This window comes from Castanea sativa, chromosome 7 (assembly GCF_040712315.1).
Source record: "Castanea sativa cultivar Marrone di Chiusa Pesio chromosome 7, ASM4071231v1".
Taxonomy (NCBI): domain Eukaryota; kingdom Viridiplantae; phylum Streptophyta; class Magnoliopsida; order Fagales; family Fagaceae; genus Castanea; species Castanea sativa.
In genome coordinates, this window is record NC_134019.1 from 1078006 (window position 1) to 1098114 (window position 20109).

Sequence of the window (20109 nt, forward strand, 5' to 3'; positions counted from 1 at the left end):
GGCCGGCATGGATTCTAACTGAAGAGTTGAGTTAAAGATCTTCGTAGTAGTAGGCTAGAGGGGGAGATTGTTGGGTGCACTGCACCTTGAGTCCAGCCCACTTGTAATAGACATGCTCATTTAATGAGCTTGTCATTAATGTTTTTATCTTTTCTTCATCATGTACAAAAGTTAGCATGAGTTATTGGAGTTGGTTGGCTTAGTCATGTTGGACACGTTGAGGAGAAAAAGAAGAAAAGAGGGGTTGATGCATTAAGGCTATTCAGCCTAAGGGAGAGTTGAAGAAAGAGTTTTTGGTTGAAGCAAAGTCAAGGTAAGTGGCTTGCATTTATTGTGACTAGGTGTGAAGAGTGTGAAAGAGAGAAAAGAAGGAAAAGATGAAGAAATAAAAGGAGAGGCCATTTGGCCATTTGAAGAGGTGAAGAGAAAAAGTGAAGTCCCATAGTGTGAGGACTGATGTAGTCTTGAAGAACTGCGTGAGTGAGAGCAAGCAAAAGAGAAGAGAAAAATAGAGAGGGTAAGAGAAAATACACAGTGAAGAAGAAAGCAGTGAGTGAAAAGAAAAAGAGTTTTTTTTTTTCCTTACTCAAGTTGTATCTCTAAGTATTGTAATCTCTATTTAATATAGTGAAATTATTCGGAGTTTGTCCCGTGATTTTTCCCTTCAAGGAGAAAGGGTTTCCACATAAATCTTTGTGTTCTTGTGTGGTTGTACTTCCGCTGTGCTTGCTGAAATTTATTCACAGTTATATAGAATTTTTCCCAACACCAGGTTGAGCCTTTTTGCATCACAAATCATGCTTTTACAATACTTTGCCATGCATAGGATCCGTTGAGCTTAACCTTATTGTCCAACACAAAACAATTGGGGAAAATTTTTCCTTGAAGACTTTGTAAATTAATGATTCGGTGTTGTGGATGAGCTGCCACACTTGTTTCCCCAGTAGCGCGAGATTGAAGTTTTCAATGTCTCTAAAACCCAATCTTCCTTGACACTTTGGTAGGCATGCTATCCAATGGACTTTTCGTGCTTCCCCCTTATATCCCCACCAAAACTTCTGAATCAGTGACTCAATGTCTTTACAAAGGCTTGTTGGGAGTTTGAAGCATCCATAGTGAAAGTTGGCATTGCTTGGAGAACAGATTTCATGAGGACTTCGCGACCTGCTTGAGACAAAAGCTTTTCTTTCCACCCTTGGATTTTATGCCAAACTCTCTTTGATATAGCTGAAGCTCTGTTTTTTTTTATGGGATGTAACTACTCATTAACTATACATATTAGAGGGGAGATTAAGCTATATTTTTTTGGGGGCTAAATCGTGTAAACATATTTGATAGTCCAAAACTCCTATTAAAACCTAGATTAAGGTTTTAATATAGGTCTCAATAGGACTTCTGGACTAATAAATGCTTTTATGTGGGGGTGGGGAAAAAAACGTTTATGGGGTAATCATATACATTAGTATCACATTTATACTTGGTGCGATGGTTACTCCAGAAGTATAAGTGCTTGTGGGGTGTGGGGGACAAAGGCCGAGGTTCAACTCTCCAGGAGGGAGTTTCACACACATATACACTTAAATTAGGTTAGAGTAGAATTCTATCTTGTATAAAAAAAAATATATATATACATTAGTATCAAAATCAACACAACATTAAATAGCTTAAATTTTCAAACTCTTGTTACAATGTTTTAGAGGATTGCAGCATAAAGCAACATATATAGAATAAATAATTTTTAAACTAAAGCTTCTATACTTACTACCCAAATGGACTTTCTTTGGAAACCACACCCGAATTAGTTCAATTGGCAAAAAGAATTCATAATCTCATTCTCAAAAAAAAAAATAATAATAATAATAATATTAAGAGTGCTATAATCAGGCAGCTCTCCTTCAGAACCGTACCTAAAAGTGAATTGCACATATATTATATTATTCTACTTCACTTATAAGCATTCCTAGCTCTGATAGTTTGATCTTGCTTGCGATATACGCTGCATATATGAAGCCACTGCCATATGCATTAATAACTAAGACTATGAAGAAAAAAAAAAAGTATACATACTTTATGATCATCATGCATGATTCATTTCAAAATGTAATTTTTCAGAGTAATGGTTAATGAATATGTTGAGGGGGTCATTTCATCTGCCAATGAAAGATGGAATAATTAATGAGAGAAACAGTGAATGAAAATCCAGTTGTGCATGAAAGTAAGAGAGTGGTATAACCTCTTAAGGGGTAGCCTGGCAAAGAAACAGTGTCTTCTCTAAAGCTTTAGATGTTGAAATGGTCAGGTTTATTTATTTATTTTTATTGTTTTGTTTTGTTCTTCCTCTTTTATGAGTTAAGAATTTTGACTGCCAAAGTAAATCAATAGTGAATAGTGAATATACTCTGCACATTATAATGTTAATTACTATCAGTTTTTATTATTTTTTTTATTATTACGTAGAATACCAAAAGTAAAAAACATTAATCCAAAATGGTCATAAATAAAAGTTAACAAAATGCTATTCGAAAACTTTGAATAATCATATATATATATTTCAAATGTGGGTTCCAGTTAGCTTAATTGGTAAAATCTCTAATGATTGTATAAGAGATCTGAGGTTCAATCCCCGCCTACAGCAAAACTTGATTCGTGTCTTGGTCTGATAATAAAGAGCGATCATCAAGAGCGGACACCATAGGTTGAAACTTTATAAAAAAAAAATTCAAGTTTAATTTTCTTCTATTCAATTTCTTTCACCTCAAATGTATGCCAATTATTTTTTTTTCTTTTTAAATTAAATTTAATAATTATGAGATGTTTTCACATTTGTCATTGTAATAGGCTTTGACAGAGGGACACGCGTCACCATTTAATGCATACACCAATTTTAGGGATTTAACTATTATAATATACCACCGCACACCCTTGGTACGATGACCACTTCACAAGTATAAATGCTTGTGGGGTGTGGACTGTGGGGGGCAAGGGCCGGAGCTCAAGTCTCCAGGAGGGAGCTTCACACACATATACACTTAGATTAGGCTAGAGTAGAATTCTATCTTGTAAAAAAAAACTTTTATAATATACTAGTAAGTTATCTGTCGCACGGACAATGTTGTAATATTTTATGTAAATTTTTTTTGAAAATGTTAAACATATACTATAGCATATTTATCATAAAACTTTGTTACTAATGAGTTTATCATAAAAAGTAATAATTATAAATTGTACACATACATCTATTATAATTATTTTGTTCAACTAATGGGCAATAATTAAAACAACTTTGGAGTAATATTGTATAAGAAAAGTTGATCAAAACATATTAATTCTTTCTATATTATTGATTTTTATTATGTGATGTAATAAAAAGCTTCATTACGACTTTTTTTCTTCAATGCTTTGTTATTGTGGTATGGTGACACTTATAAAGCTTGTTGAGGGGTATTTTGAGCTTTTACCACTTTTCCTTTTGTTGCATCATTTGTGTTAATCACTAATGAATTGGCACTAGGAGATTCTTGATTGGATCTTACCAAGTTTGGACTTTGTCGCTAAGATTTTTCGTAGGTATTTGCATTCATATTAAATTTCAATGATGTGACATCTTTTTGTAAATATTTACATATATATATATATATATTAATTAATTTTGGAATAGTGCAGCAAAATGAATTAATATAGCATATTGGATTGTGTATTTTTTTTTCCGTGTATTTTTTTTGTCATTTGAAGGTGCATCAAAAATTTTAGCAACTATGTAATTTTCAAAACCATCCTTTAGATTGAATTCGTTAAAAAATATATATTTTTTTTTTTCAAATTATGTGGGATTCCTTCTACAACATCAATATTTTTAGAATAATTTAAATAAATTGTACCTCAATTTTTTTTTAAGCAAGATCTCCTGTAGATTTATTTAGGATTTTCTCGGCATCTCTATCAAATATCTCAAAAGTTGTTTTGTTAGTTGAATCAAAAACTTCAATTTGAATCTTGTAACTAAAGCAGTTTGCAATTGTATATATATAGTAGTTATAGTGAGATGAATATATTATAAATATTTGGAGAGTATGTAGTTAATGTGAGTGCCTCTAACCTTGGGATAGAAGGATTTGTTTTTGTTTCATATTTTGCACATTGAAATGATTCTGTTTGTGGTTTGACATTCCTTTCACAAAGCATGCACGAAATGTAACACCAACCTATTGTTGTATCAATGTTATTTATTGTTGCAATACCCTAGCAGTTTGCATCCTGCAATGAACTTTGAAATTAATATGCATTATTTTTTTAATGTAAATAATATGATGTTTTTTATTTATTGTAAATGATGAGTATAATTGAAATGATTAACAAACCTATTTTGTAGGATCTCATTCAATGCATTTTATCTTTACTATTGTCTTCATATTCTTTAAAGATGAATCTTCCTATGAAAATTGTTTTTCATGTATTTTTGGTTTTTTTTATTTTATAGGATCATGTTTTTTTACCATTCCTATCATTGAATTATTTTAAAGAAAATATTAAGTAAATGACATTTTGTGAGATAGTATATGCTATTTATTACACTTTTTTCTTTTTATAAATTTTAGAAATATGCACTTGTCAATTATTTCAACAATCTTAAGGATCTCAAGATTAATATATATTTTTGTTGCATAGGTTGATGACAAAGAGAATTTGTCTGCATAAATTACATAGAACATTATTAATAAACAAATCATATTGAATCAAAATTGGGGAAAAATGAAGACATGATTTCATGAGAATGAAATTTTCTAGAAGTATCATCTATACATGGGGGAGGAGGAAGAGAGTTTGTTAGTGGGTAAGATTTTTGACTTTCATTTACATGTGGAAAGGGTTAGACTTGAGTCATAATATGTAAGATAATAACTAGGCTTGGGAGATAAAAAAAGGCTAATTTATATAATAGTAAAAAGAAGTTACTATGATTTATCGAGTAATAGTAAAAAAAATAATAAAAAGAGGTAAAAAAAATGCTAAATTTATATAATAGTAAAAAAAAGTTACTATGATCTATTGGGTAACAATAAAAAAAACTTAATAAAAAAAATAAAAAAGGCTAAATGCAACATTAGAGTGCCATATGACAGCAACTGATGCATTCTCGCATGAAGTCTCTGAAAAAAAAAAAGTGAAAAAAAACTACCTAGTACTTTATTTATTGAAAGTAAAGTACTTTACAAAAAGAAAAAATATATAAAGATAAATCATTCCATAGTCCACCATCTAAATATTAATAACTATCTTAAATATTTATAATCCACTTAATAATATAAAAATTAAAAAAAAACTGAAAAAAAAATTACCCAGTACTTGATTTCTTAAAACTAAAGTACCATACAAAAAAAATAAAGATAAATCATTCCACAGTCCACATTCTAAATACTAATAACTATCTTAGATATTTATAATTCACTTAATAATATAAAATATACAAAAGAAAAAAAAAAGATTATCCAGTACTTTATTTCTTGAAAGTAAGTACCATACAAAAAGAAAAGTGTATATATATATATATATATATATATAAATCACTCCACGGTCCACACTTTAAAAACTAATTACTATCTTAAATATTTATAATTCACTTAATTATATAAAATTTACAAAAGAATAAAAAGAATAAAGAAAAATCACTCCACAGTCCACACACTAAATATCAATTGACATCTTAAATATTTATAAACCACTTAATAATATAAAATTTACAAAATAAAAAAAGTGAAAAAAATTTACCAAATACTTGATTTCTTGAAAGTAAAGTACCTTACAAAAAAAAAAACATAAAGATAAATCACTCCACAGTTCACATTCTAAATACTAATTACTATCTTAAATATTTATAATCCATTTAATAATATAAAATTTACAAAAGAAAAAATAGTGCAAAAAAATTTACCTAGTACTTAATTTCTTCAAACTAAAGTACCATACAAAAAGGAAAAAAAAAAATATATATATATATATATATATATATATATATATATATAAGATAAATCACTCTATAGTCTTAAAAGTAAAGTACTATACAAAAAAAAAGATAAAGATAAATCACTCCACAGTCAACACTCTAAATACTAATTACTATCGAAAATATTTATAATCCATTTAATAATATAAAATTTACAAAAGAAAAAAAAGTGAAAAAAGAAATTGACCTAATACTTCATTTATTGAAATTAAAATATTATACAAAAAGATAAAGATAAATCACTCCACTGTCCACACTCTAAATTAATACTAATAACTATCTTAAATATTTATAATCCACTTAATAATATAAAACTTACAAAAGAAAAAAAATTCTCAATACTTTATTTCTTGAAAATAAAGTACCACACACAAAAAACAATCCCTCCACACTCTAAATATTAATTACTATATCAAATATTTATAATTCACTTAATAAAATAAAATACACAAAAAAAGTGAAAATAAAATTTACCCAATACTTCATTTCTTGAAATTAATGTGCCATACAAAAAGAAAAAGAAAAAAATAAAGATAAATCACTTCACAGTCCACATTCTAAATACTAATTATTATCTTAAATATTTATAATTTACTTAATAATACAAAATTTACAAAAAAAAAATTGAAAAAAAATTACCCAGTACTTGATTTCTTCAAAGTAAAGTACTATACAAAAAGAAATACAAAGAAAAAAGAAGAAGATAAATTACTCCATAGTCTTGAAAGTAAAGTACCATACAGAAAGAAAAAGGAAATAATAAATAAATAAAAATCACTCCATAGTCCACACTCTAAATTTTAATTACTATCTTAAATATTTATAATCCACTTAATAATATATAATTGAAAAAAGAAAAAAATTTGAAAAAAGAAATTTATCTAGTACTTGATTTCTTGAAATTAAAGACCCATACAAAAAGAAGAAAAAAAAGATAAATCACTTCATAGTCCACACTCTAAATACTAATTAATATCTTAAAAAATTATAATCTACTTAATAATATAAAATTTACAAAAGAAAAAAGTGAAAAAAAAAAATTACCCAGTACTTGATTTCCTTAAAGTAAAGTACTATACAAAAAGAAAAATAAAGAAAAAAAAGATAAAGATCAATTACTCCATAATCTCGAGAGTAAAGTACAATACAAAAAGAAAAAGGAAAAAATAAATAAAGATAAATCACTCCATAATCCATACTCTAAATACTAATAACTATCTTAAATATTTATAATCCACTTTATAATATAAAATTAAAAAAAGAAAAAAAAATTTGAAATAAGAAATTTACCCAGTACTTGATTTATTGAAATTAAAGTACCATACAAAAAGAAAGAAAAAAGATAATGATAAATCACTCCATAGTCCACACTTTAAATACTAATAATTATCTTAAATATTTATAATCCACTTAATAATGTAAAACTTACAAAAGAAAAAAAAATTCTCAGTACTTTATTTCTTGAAAATAAAGTATCATACAAAAAGGAAAAAATAAAAGAATAAAGAAAAATCCCTCCATAGTCTACAGTCCACACTCTAAATACTAATTACTATTTTAAATATTTATAATCCACTTAATAATATAAAATTTACAGAAGAAAAAAAAGTGATAAAAAAATTACATAGTACTTGATTTCATGAAAATAAAGTAACATACAAAAAGAAACAGAAAAAAATAAAGATAAAATACTCCACAGTCCATATTCTAAATATTAATTACTACCTAAAATATTTATAATCTACTTAATAATGTAAAATTTACAAAAGAAAAAGAAGTCAAAAAGAAAAATTTACCCAGTAGTTGATTTCTTCAAAGTAAAGTACCATACAAAAAAAAAAGATAAAAATAAATTACTCCATAGTCTTGAAAGTAAAGTACCAAACAAAAAGAAAAAGGAAAAAAATAAAGATAAATCACTCTATAGTCCACACTCTAAATTCTAATTACTATTTTAAATATTTAGAATCCATTTAATAATATAAAATTAACAAAAGAAAAAAAAAGTGAAAAATAAAATTTACTTGGTACTTGATTTCTTGAAATTAAAATTCCATACAAAAAGAATTAAAAAAAAAAGATAAAGATAAATCACTCCACTTACTACACTCTAAATACTAATTATTGTTTTAAATATTTGTAATCCACTTGATAATATAAAATTTAAAATAGAAAAAAAATGTAAAAAAAAATGTACTCAGTACTTCATTTCTTCATTGTAAAGTACCATACAAAAAGAAAAAGATAAAGAAAAGATAAATATAAATTTATCTACCGTCTACACTCTAAATACTAATTATTATCTTAAATATTTATAATCCACTTAATAATACAATATTTAACTGCTCAGAGTTCTAACCTTTTTTGAGGATAAACGGTAGACACATAGATTTAACCTTTGATGTGCACAACTGTGGGGGTGGTTCAGACCTTGTAGGTTTTGAGCTACCCATTGGTGAGAGAGTTCAGATTTGGGTCATAAATCATAATAAATATTTATAATCCGCTTAATAATATAAAATCTACAAAAGAAAAAAAAATTTGAAAAATGAAATTTACCCAGTACTTGATTTTTGAAATTAAAGTACCATACAAAAAGGAAAAGAAAAAAATAGAGATAAATCACTCCACCTTCCACACTAATACCAATAACTATCTTAAATATTTATAATCCACTTAATAATATAAAACTTACAAAAGAAAAAAAATTCGCAGTACTTTATTTCTTGAAAGTAAAATACCATACAAAAAGAAAAAAAAATCCCTCCACAGTCCACATTCTAAATACTAATTACTATTTTAAATATTTATAATTCACTTAATAATATAAAATTTACATAAGAAAAAAAAGTGAAAAAAATTATACCCATTACTTTATTTCTTAAAATTAAAGTACCATACAAAAAGAAAAAGAAAAAAATAAAGATAAGTCACTCCGCAGTCCACATTCTAAATACTAATTACTACCTTAAATATTTATAATCTACTTAATAATATAAAATTTAGAAAAAAAGTGTGAAAAAAAAAAAATTTACCCCATACTTAATTTCTTCAAAGTAAAGTACCATACAAATGAAAAAAAAAAAAAAAAAAAGATAAGGATAAATTACTCTATAGTACACACTCTAAATACTAATTACTATTTTAAATATTTAGAATTCACTTAATAATATAAAATTAAAAAAAAAATTTACCCAGTACTTGATTTCTTGAAATTAAAGTATCATACATAAAGAATAAAAAAAAGATAAAAATAAATCACTCCACTGTTTACATTCTAAATACTAATTATTATTTTAAATATTTGTAATCCACTTAATAATATAAAATTTATAAAAGAAAAAAAATTGAAAAAATTTTACCTAGTACTTGATTTCTTCAAAGTAAAGTACCATACAAAATGGAAAAAAAAAAAAAGATAAAGATAAATTACTCCATAGTCTTGAAAGTAAAGTATCATACAAAAAGAAAAAAAAAATAAAGATAAATCACTCCTGTGGGGAGTAAAAGGACCCAAGCGGGCATTTGGGCCTTTGGGCTCTAGCAAGAAGGGCCGATCTGTTCTTGAGCTAAGAACTTGTTAGTATTGCGAATCGGCCCATACGCTGAGGGTCCGAGAACACATCCGAGGGTGAGTTTCTCCTCGGACAGACCCAAGAGAACTCGGAGATTCACTACGAAGGTCAAGGCAGAATTCCGGAAAGACTGTTGGTTAAGAGGGGGAAACCCTGAACCTTCTAGATACACCGGTGTTAGAAAAATATCATGAGCAAAGGCTGCCACCTCTACATTAAAGACTCTGTACCTACCTCCCTGGCCGCATTAATGGGGAAGTGACCCCTGAATAGTAGAACTGAAACTTCTGGTTACTATTCAAAGGCACTAAGAGAAGAAATATCTAGAGTGGAGGGGATTTGAGCAACACGTGGATAAAGCATCAGGAGAAGAAGTATTTAAGGGGGCAGTCTGTAACCAAGGGAGGGAAAAAGAATTGTAATCTTTAAGAAAAAAAGAGAAATAATACAGAAGTAGTCCTCGGCTCACGTCCTCGGAGGTCCATCTGCAATTATCATTCATTATTTACAAGTGTTTGCACACCATAACCTGTTATCAAGTTCTCAGTACCTCTAATCTAGATTTCAAGCCCACACTCTACAAATTTCATTGTTTAAGGCTCATTGGGCCTGAGCCCATAATTGTCTTTGGGTCCAGGTACAATTGTGCACTTATAACTCCATAGTCCACACTCTAAATACTAATTACTATTTTAAATATTTAGAATCCACTTAATAATATAAAATTAACAAAAGGAAAAAAATTCACAGTACTTTGTTTCTTGAAAGTAAAGTACCATACAAAAAGAAAAAAAAATTCCTCCACAGTCCACACTCTAAATACTAATTATTATCTTAAATATTTATAATTCACTTAATAATAAAAAATTTACAAAAGAAAAAAAAGTGAAAAAAATATACCTATTACTTTATTTCTTAAAGTTAAAGTACCATACAAAAAGAAAAAGAAAAAAATAAAGATAAGTTACTCCACAGTCCACATTCTAAATACTAATTACTACCTTAAATATTTATAATCTACTTAATAATATAAAATTTAGAAAAGAAAAAAAAAGTGAAAAAAAAATTTACCCCGTACTTAATTTCTTCAAAGTAAAGTACCATACAAAATGAAAAAAAAAAAAAAAAAAAAGATAAATTACTCTATAGTCCACACTCCAAATACTAATTATTATTTTAAATATTTAGAATCCCCTTAATAATATAAAATTAGCAAAAGAAAAAAAAATTAACCAGTACTTGATTTCTTGAAATTAAAATACTATACAAAAAGAATATAAAAATAAACCACTCCACTGTTTACATTCTAAATACTAATTACTATCTTAAATATTTGTAATCCACTTAATAATATAAACCACTCCACTGTTTACATTCTAAATACTAATTACTATCTTAAATATTTGTAATCCACTTAATAATATAAAATTTACAAAAGAAAAAAAATTTTGAAAATTTTTTGCCTAGTACTTGATTTCTTCAAAATAAAGTACCATACAAAATGGAAAAAAAAAAAAAAAAGATAAAGATAAATTACTCCATAGTCTTGAAAGTAAAGTACCATACAAAAAGAAAAAATAAATAAAGATAAATCACTCCATAGTTCACACTCTAAATACTAATTACTGTTTTAAATATTTGGAATCTACTTAATAATATAAAATCAATAAAAAAAATGGTGAAAAAAAAAATTGTCTAGTACTTGATTTCTTAAAATTAAAGTACCATACAAAAAAAAAAGATAAAGATAAATCACTCCACCGTTTACACTCTAAATACTAATTACTATCTTAAATATTTATAATTCATTTAATAATATAAAATTTACAATAGAAAAAAAAATGTGAAAAAAAAAATTTACTCAGTACTTTACTTCTTGATTATAAAGTACTGTACAAAGAAAAAAAGATAAAGATAAATCTCTCCACAATCTATATTCTAAATACTAATTACTATTTTAAATATTTATAATCCATTTAATAATACAAAATTTTACTGCACAGAGTCTTAACCTTTTTTGTGGATAAACGGCAGACACATAGGTTTAACCTTTGATGTACACAATTGTAAGAGTGGGTCAGACCTTGTAGGTTTCGAGATACATGTGGGTGAGAGAGTTCAAATTTGGGTCATAAATCATAATGGCTGGGCTTGGGTTTTTTGTCTATTTTGAGAAGTAGTCATTTGTTTTTAAAGAATTACATTTGTTTGGTCTAATTGTCAACCCCAACCCATATCAATAACTAATGAAGAACGTTTAAAAAATTAATAAGAAACTTATAGCGACATGATTGACTAGTTATTGGTTTGTGCTTCGCAGGATTTTTTTTCTTAAATTTATCAATTTATAAATATTATAAGTAGAAATGTATAAGAAAAACTATTCTTCAAACAAATTCCAGTTATTTTTCTTTTCACTTTTTATTTTTAAATTAAAATTAATAATTATTAGATGTTTTCACATTTATCATTGTAATAGGCTTTGATAGAGGGACATGCGTCACCATTTAATGCATCCACCAGTTTTAGGGATTCAACTTTTATAATATACTAGTTATTGGTTTGTGCTTCGCACAATTTTTTCTTTTATTTATCAATTTAAAAATATTATAAGCAGAAATGTTATAAGAAAAATTATTCTTCATTAAAAAAAAAAGTATATTATTTTTTTTATGCAAGATAGAAATTCTACTTTAGCCTAATCTAAGTGTATATGTGTGTGAAGCTTCCTAATCTCGATCTTTGCCCTCTACACCCCATAAGCACTTATACTTATGAAGTAACCATCGCACCAAGGGTGTGCGGTAGTATTATTATTATTATATAAACTTTTGTTATTATTTTTTGTTGTCCTCTTTTAATTTGTGACTAAATTTGATTACTTTATTTTTTTCCCCTTTGAAAGTATAAATTTTAAATAATAGAATGAGAAAACCAATTGAGCAATTTTCAATTAACTACTTATATAAACTTAAAGAAAAAAAAAATGTACATACGGATAGTTAATAACATATCAATGACATCAAATTTGCTATTTAACAAAACAAAAAAACAAAAAACAAAAGTACTTGAAAGCTTATCTATTAAGAACATCAATAAACAATAGAACTTCATCAACATTAAGAGAAGTAGAATCCCACAATTTCCATATCTCTCTTTGTTACCTGATTTCAGGGTTTGTTTAATTTCTCGGTAACTTTCTATATATGAAGAACAACATCAACAAAAACGTTAAGATTAACCAATTTCTATTTATTTATTTTTGTCAAATAAAATAGAAAAATAACTTCAAAAATAAAAAGAAGATTTATCGAATATGGAGAAAGATTAAATAAATTAAAATAAAATAAAAAAGGAAAAGTTGACAAAAGATATAAACTGACGTTGTACCTTTGTGAGAATACTTTTGTTACAATTGGAATTTATAATGTAGTTTGTTACATATAGTGCAATTATCAAGATGAGTAGCTATGAGTTACACAAATGTAAGAAATTGAAGAGTTATGAGTTACAAATGATGATATAATAACCCATAAATTTTTGTTGTTGTATGTAACTGCCCATTAACTATACCCTTGGGTTATACTAACCATTAAATTGACAGGATTATATACCCATTCTTAATTCTGATTGGAATTGCCTCATTCTTTTGCTCAAATTGAAGCCTCAAATGTCTAGTTTCTATCAAAATTAACCTCACTTACACATTCAAAATATTCTAAGAGATATTAACGAAAGGATGAGCAGAGATCATTTGTTAGAAAATAGTTTTAGCATAAATAACATTAATAGACCCCAAATTAATTTTCAATTAACATTAATAGACCCCAATTACTTCCAAATTAGAATTAATCAATCCCAAATTTACCCTAATTAAAAAGATAACTGCACAAATTATTTATTGATTTATTAATTAAGTGTGCGCAACCTTACTATAAGATGTAGTTCTAGCCAATCAAATTATGACATATTATTAATTTCAAATTAATTATAATTATAAACAATTGAAATTAATTGTTCATAATCACATAGTTGGACTTAATTTGTGATAGTACATCTTAGTCATCAAAACTTGATTTGATGATAACTTTTAATTTAGTGGTCTGATTTAGGCTTATAACCAATTAATTTGATCGTTGTAATATCAAAATCATTTTGATGAAACAAAATTAAGGATCTAATGGCCGCAGTTAAGATGCTTGTCTCTAAAGTGAAATTTCTCTTTTCCCTTCCATGTGAAGTTAAATGCAAAGAGTTGTCAACAATTTAAATAAAAAAAACTTATTCTTCTTTTCTTTCATTTTTTGTTGTGTAATCATGTGTGGGTGATCAGCAAACCTGAGGGCGATATAAGTATATAACACATAGAAGGCAAAGATATACGTTGAAGTGTTTTCTGGCTGGTCCCCCACCCCCCCCCCCCCCCCGCTCTTTTAATGGAAATCTCTTTAAAAACACATCTTCCAAAGCATCTTAGGCTTGTAAAGAGGCAGACATTGCAATTTACAAAGAAGCAGCCAACATCGCAAGAATTGAGCTAATCTATGCCTTTGTATTCAATTTTTCATGCTTCTGAAGAATATCAATGTGTTTAAGCAATATCATAGCTAGAAGGGTAAATTGAGCTGAGCTAAAAAAAAAAAAAAATAGTAGAAGGGTTGATTGGCAATAAATCAAATAATCATGCAGATACTCCAAACAAGTAGGGTGAGAGAGAACTTCCGTTGATTGTCTTGTTCCATTATAAAGGATGTAAATAATATTGAGTAGTCAATAAATTTGCCTTAGTTTGATGAGTACAGTGGGTGAGACTGTCTATACCAATTAATTTGGATGAATTCAGAAGTGACAAAGTAGAAAATCTTGGTGCCATTGGGTCCCTCCATCATAATATTTTTTTTTTTTTGGATGTCCCCTCTATCATAATAGCAGCAAACAAACAGAGAGCATTGAATAAAACCCAGAAGATACAAATCAAAATTTAAGCTTAGTAATAAGACACAGATTTGGCTGAGTCATTCAAACTATTTGTGAAGTGAAGTGGAAAGGAATAGAACTAAAAAGGCAAAAGACATAGGATCCTTCAATTAAAACACACATAACCAAGCCCAACCACATTCTCAAAAAAAAAAAAAAGAGAGAGAGAGAGAGAGAGAGAGAGAGAGAGAGAGAAAAGACAGCAGTTCTTAGACCTCACACAAAACCATGTCCCCCCACCACATAAGTACATTTTTGGCTTTTGATTCAGAAACTCATCAGTACTGAAAGCTCAACCATCTGCAAAACAAACAAAGTGGAGTTATATTATATTAAAATAGGTTTGAAACAACTGGGTTATGAAGAAGGATGAAGAACATGAACAAATTTGTATTAATAAAAGAAAAGTTGTTTTTTGAAATTCAATTACCATTATGGGTTCTGGAACTGAAGATGGGGAAATCATGATGAGAGGAGTTAGGAATGGAAATGGATAGGCGGGTTGTTGAAACTGATGAGCTATTTGATGATTTATCATCCAACTGATCAACCCATGAATCTCTCTCTTTAGGGGGCCATTCATCAAAGAAATGGTGAATGGTCTTCTGGGGTTGGGGTTGGGGTTGTTCTTTCTCCATTAATTTGATATCACTACCCAGAACAAAGAAATGCTGGTCTTCTTCTGATTGTTTTGTGGTGGAATCACTGAGGCTTTGAAGCTGCAAGGAAGAAGAATAGTCACTCTGGTTTTGTAAACCAGAGCAGCTCCTTTGTTTTGAAGAAGATGTGCTCATTGTCAGTGGTGTGAGTTGCCATGGGTCATCCATGGATAATGGACCGGATAAGCTTCTCATAGTCCCAGATGGCTCTGAGAAGAAAGCATGCTCATCAACCTCCTCTTTCAGCCCATAAATATACCTGTTTCTTCTTCCCGAAGAACAAGAAAATCATAAATTAAAGCACTAATAAATAAGTACCATATATAAATATGTTTTTGAAAGTCGTATTAATTCAAGACAAGTACTTTTTCTCAAGACAGTAACACACACACACACCTGAAATCAGCGTTCGTCTGGGAGTAAGGGCTAGACTCCAAAAGCAATGGGGTGGTATTGTTGTCATGAGGTGACAAGCCAATACCTGGAGTCTTTGAAGAAGATGTGGGACTATGATAAAGGAAGTGATGGTGAGGAGGGGTACTGTTAGTGTGGTAAGAATGGTGAAGGTGGCTGTGATGGGTATCTGAGGATGACATTGAAGAGAGTGAAGAAAAAGGATTAGGATAATGAGAGGTTGGGGTTAGTGCAGCTGAGTGGCTCCTGGTGATTGATGAGATTGTTGAATTTGATGGGTTTGTTGTTGTTGATGATGATGAATATGATGTTGTTGTTGTTTTCAAAACTTCCACAGGCTTTCTTGAACGGTTTTTCCCTCTGTGCATGTGTCTCTCACAGTACTTTGAATCTGGAAATGCCTCTTTTGAGCACCTCCATTTTTTGCCATCTGTTCTTCTACACCTCCCTGGCTCTGGGTCTATCTTCCTCCCCAAACCCATCTGCAAACAATTCCATCCAAGTCCAACTGCACTCAAAACCCCTCCTTAATTAATTTGTCACCAATACCACAAAATTCCATTCAACAACTCAAAAAACTGAAAGAAATTAAAAAATATATAGTGTAGTTGGTTTACCATGTTGATGAGGTAGGTGAGGGAAGAACTTTGAAGAGAGAGAAGAGTCAAGGCAGCTTCTTTTGATGGTATAGAGGAGATCAGGTGGGATAGGGATGCCTGAAGCCATGTACTTGAAGATTAGAGCTTGGTGTTCAAGCTCTTGCCATTGAGATGCAGTGAAGGGAAACCTGTTTCTTCCACTCATCTCTTCTTGAAGAAGAAGAAGAAGAAGAAAAGAAAAAGAAAAAGAAAAAGAAAGGAACTTTCAAAGAGGAAAAAGAAAAGAACCTCTTCCCTTGTCTTCAGAGTTCACAGGTGCAGTAAAAAACTTATAAAAAAAAAAAAGACCAGGTTCAGGAGCAGAGAGAAAAAAAGAGAAGCATCAGAGATGTGTTTGGACTGAGGGGGGTTATTACTTATTACATTACTAGTAGCAGTGCTAGAAGAGCTTGGAGTAGAGTAGGTATATTTATTTCAGGGACCATTGGGCTGCAGAATCTTCTGTACATGGATAAAACTAATGGTTCTGATTACAGTGTTGCATGCCATGCCACACCTCTTTCTCTCTCTCTCTCTTTCTCTGCCTGCTCCTATTATGACTGCACCTCTCTGTTGCTTCTGCTTCTGCACCTAAGCTGCCTGTATGGCAGCTCCTGTCTCTGACATCTCTACGGAAATCCATAAACCAAAGTAACATTATAAAGATTATTTAATAAAAAAACAAAAGAGAAAATAATTAATATTGGCGTTATTATTATTATAAGTAAGACTGTAAGAGTTGGTGTCTGAAACCAATGCCTGTCTGTCTGAGCGAAGGTTGTACGGTTTTAGCTTTTACTGCTCCTAACTCTTTTACTTTTTAGTTTTTTTTTCTGTTCCGTTACCTCACTCCTCCACTTACTATTTGACCTTTTTTTTGGCTTCGGATATCATAAAAGTAAAACACTTCCTGTTCTTTTTATATCTGTTTATGTTTTATGTTTTTTTAATTCTTAAAAGCTGTTAACAATTATACGATCTGTGAACCCCCTCTCTTTAATAATAATTCTTTATTACTAGAACAGAATATTAACAATTAATTTTTAATATATGTAGGGGTTGAACTCTCCTATTAACAAATTTATTTTTGAAAAAAAATTAATTAAAAATACTATTAAATTTTTTTCAATTCTTAATAATTTTTTTTAAATGATATATTATTGTATGTCTTTAATTAATAGAATTCATATATATATATATATATATATATATGCTGTTTTGAGATTTGACTGTATCTGTGTGTGTCTGTGTCGTTCTACTTAGTACTGGTACATCAATCGCTGATCTGCCCATGCTAGGATCATTAGGAATGAGAATAGAGAACATGGAGAGTGAGGAAAACAGAGAAAAAATATTATTATTGTTGTAAGTTTAAAATTTTCATATCACGTTATGCCCACCAACAGTTGTAAAACAATGTATTATTTTTTTAATAACTTATTGTAATTTTACCACATAATAATAATAATAATAATAATAATAATAATTAATTACACCATAATTCCTGGTTCAGGAAAGAAAGAACACTGATTAAGGATCAGAATGCCATCCATATGGACCATATATATACTTTTGTTTTGTTAAAGAAAGTTGATTTTTCTGTGGCTTACATAATCTTCACATTCAACCTACGTACCTAACTTTTTTTCCCGTTACTGTCTCTTCTTTAATGGGATCTTCATGATCTATGAGACTATGACACAACAATAGATTGCATAGAAATTAAATGGCATTATTGATTTTCAGTAGAAGTACGCACCAGAAAGTCTTCCTCTCTGATTAATCAATGTTGATCTAATCAATTTAGTGAAACTAAAGAGACAAAAGGAAACGAACTTGTAATTAAAATGGTCCAAATTGGGAACTTGTGGATTTGTCAACCAAAAAAAAAAAAAATGGTGGAACGATTTGCTCTCAAGTACACGGGAATTAAATTCTGATCATTTACGCATGTTCAGTATGTAAATGCAGGATTGAACCAAGATTAACGCTATTTCAGCAATCATATACAACCATAAAACTCTTTATGTCGTAAATGTTTGACCCAATCTGTGAACATGATACGAACCCAACATGGGTTTTTGTAAGTTAGGGTTGGGTCTTAGCGGGTTTGAGTTATAAACGGGTCAACTCGAAAGTGACATAATAAGAAACGCGTCATAAGGAGGTCAACCTGCGTAACCTGTAATAGACACATTTGACATGCCAATTTATTTATGTCAACTCGAAATGACTCATTTAACACAACCCGTTTAACTAGTATAACAAATAAATATTCATTTTATTTTAGATTTGTCAAATACTTTTTATATCCAACCTATATTTTAAATTTAAAATGAAAAGTGAGTAATTACAAAACTTACAAATGATATAATTGCAAATTGAAATTTTACAGACCCTAAGGATATTATATTTTTGTTGAACTATGCTATTTTGAATTTAGGTTGAAGTTTATGCATTTCTTTTGGGGCGAAAAGAACTTATTTCTAGATAGATATTATATTTTTGGAGAACTATATTATTTTGAATGTGGGTTAAAGACTTGAAGTGTATGCACTACTTTAGGGATGTAAAAAAAAATATTTCTAAATAAATGTTATATTTAATATTATACATGTTAAAATGGGTTGTGTTATATTCGTGTCAACCCAACATGACTTGTTTATTAAGCGTGTCAAGTGGGTAGGGTCAGGTCAACCCGCTTTATTAACAAGTCGGGTTAGGATTGAAGGATCATAACACGATTATTAAATGGATTGGGTTCGGATTGAGCTATTTTGTCGAATACCCTACTTCAACACGATATGAACCCGACACGCTAACTCACATTGACACCCCTACGATAAAACCAAGAAATACAATTTCTTGGTTTTATGGTTGTTTCTGATTGCTGGGAAAGCATTAAAATGAGAACTTTGTCAGTTTCTGCACTTAGTATCATATATTTTAGTTCACTCTTAAGTCCAGGAAAATGTGGAGGGTTGTGCTAAGTTCGTGGCCAACGTAAAATTTATTCACTCTCGCTTTATTAGGAATATTAAAATAAATGGGAAGTATTGGAGTGAAAAAAAAAAAAAAGTTCTAAATTAATGGAGTGGATCTAAATGTTAACTCTTACATCTCCCTCTTTACCTAAAAAATTTACAATTTTTCTTTTTTGGTTGTTAGGTGAAGTTACTGGGATTGATATCTCAGACATGACAATTTACAACTCTAGCTAGGAGTTTAATTTGGGGTTTCTTTGTATGGTGTACGGTCAAAGACATCAGGAATTGGAACATTCAACTATAGGTACCAGAAGTGTTTTGACTATAATAAATGGATTTTTTTTTTTGTTGGTTGCATTAAAAATCTCAACTATTCCTGGAGACTGGAGAGTTACTTTGTCAGAGAGTTGTACAAAGAGTAAGAGCGGTGCACTCTTCCGCACTGTTTCTTTTTCCTCTCCCCGCAAGCTCAAACAAATGCAAACCTTTTTTAAAAAAAATTAATAATTTACGTAACCACAATTTACTGCATTTTCTTGTATTAATTTAAATATCTTACACTTTCAGATTCACTGTTTGGCAGTCATTAAATTACTTCACTCACTTTCACTCTCTGAAAAAAAGGGAATAATTATGGTTGAAATAGCGAAACATTACGAAAAATAACATTTCCATTAAAGATTTGTATAAATGCCATGCACATACCTACCCATGCCCTCTCACACTACGATGTTAAAAGAGGAAATGACACTCTTCTAAAGTAGTTTGTGAATGAATGATTGACACTTCCCTTAACATTTGTAGAACTTTTCTTTTTTTTAAGTGTCATTTTTTTTAAATATGTGAAGTGTCATTTTG

General features: G+C 29.1%; 1 protein-coding gene across 3 annotated transcripts; it reads right to left on the reverse strand.

Moving 5' to 3' along the window:
• Positions 1-14431: 14431 nt before the first annotated feature.
• On the reverse strand, positions 14432-16797 carry LOC142642838 (growth-regulating factor 1). 3 transcript variants are annotated; one of them, XM_075817264.1, is made up of 4 exons: positions 16244-16797; positions 15609-16134; positions 14984-15471; positions 14432-14853 (listed from the first exon to the last, which is right to left on the reverse strand). In XM_075817264.1, exons 1-4 carry the CDS (start codon positions 16428-16430, stop codon positions 14846-14848), a joined length of 1209 nt encoding a protein of 402 aa, XP_075673379.1. In that variant the 5' UTR covers positions 16431-16797; the 3' UTR covers positions 14432-14845. The 3 variants fall into 3 exon arrangements, with proteins under 3 accessions (XP_075673379.1, XP_075673377.1, XP_075673378.1); XM_075817262.1 differs by having other exon boundaries at positions 14984-15480; positions 16244-16796; XM_075817263.1 differs by having other exon boundaries at positions 14984-15477; positions 16244-16793.
• Between the last annotated feature and the right edge of the window lie 3312 nt (positions 16798-20109).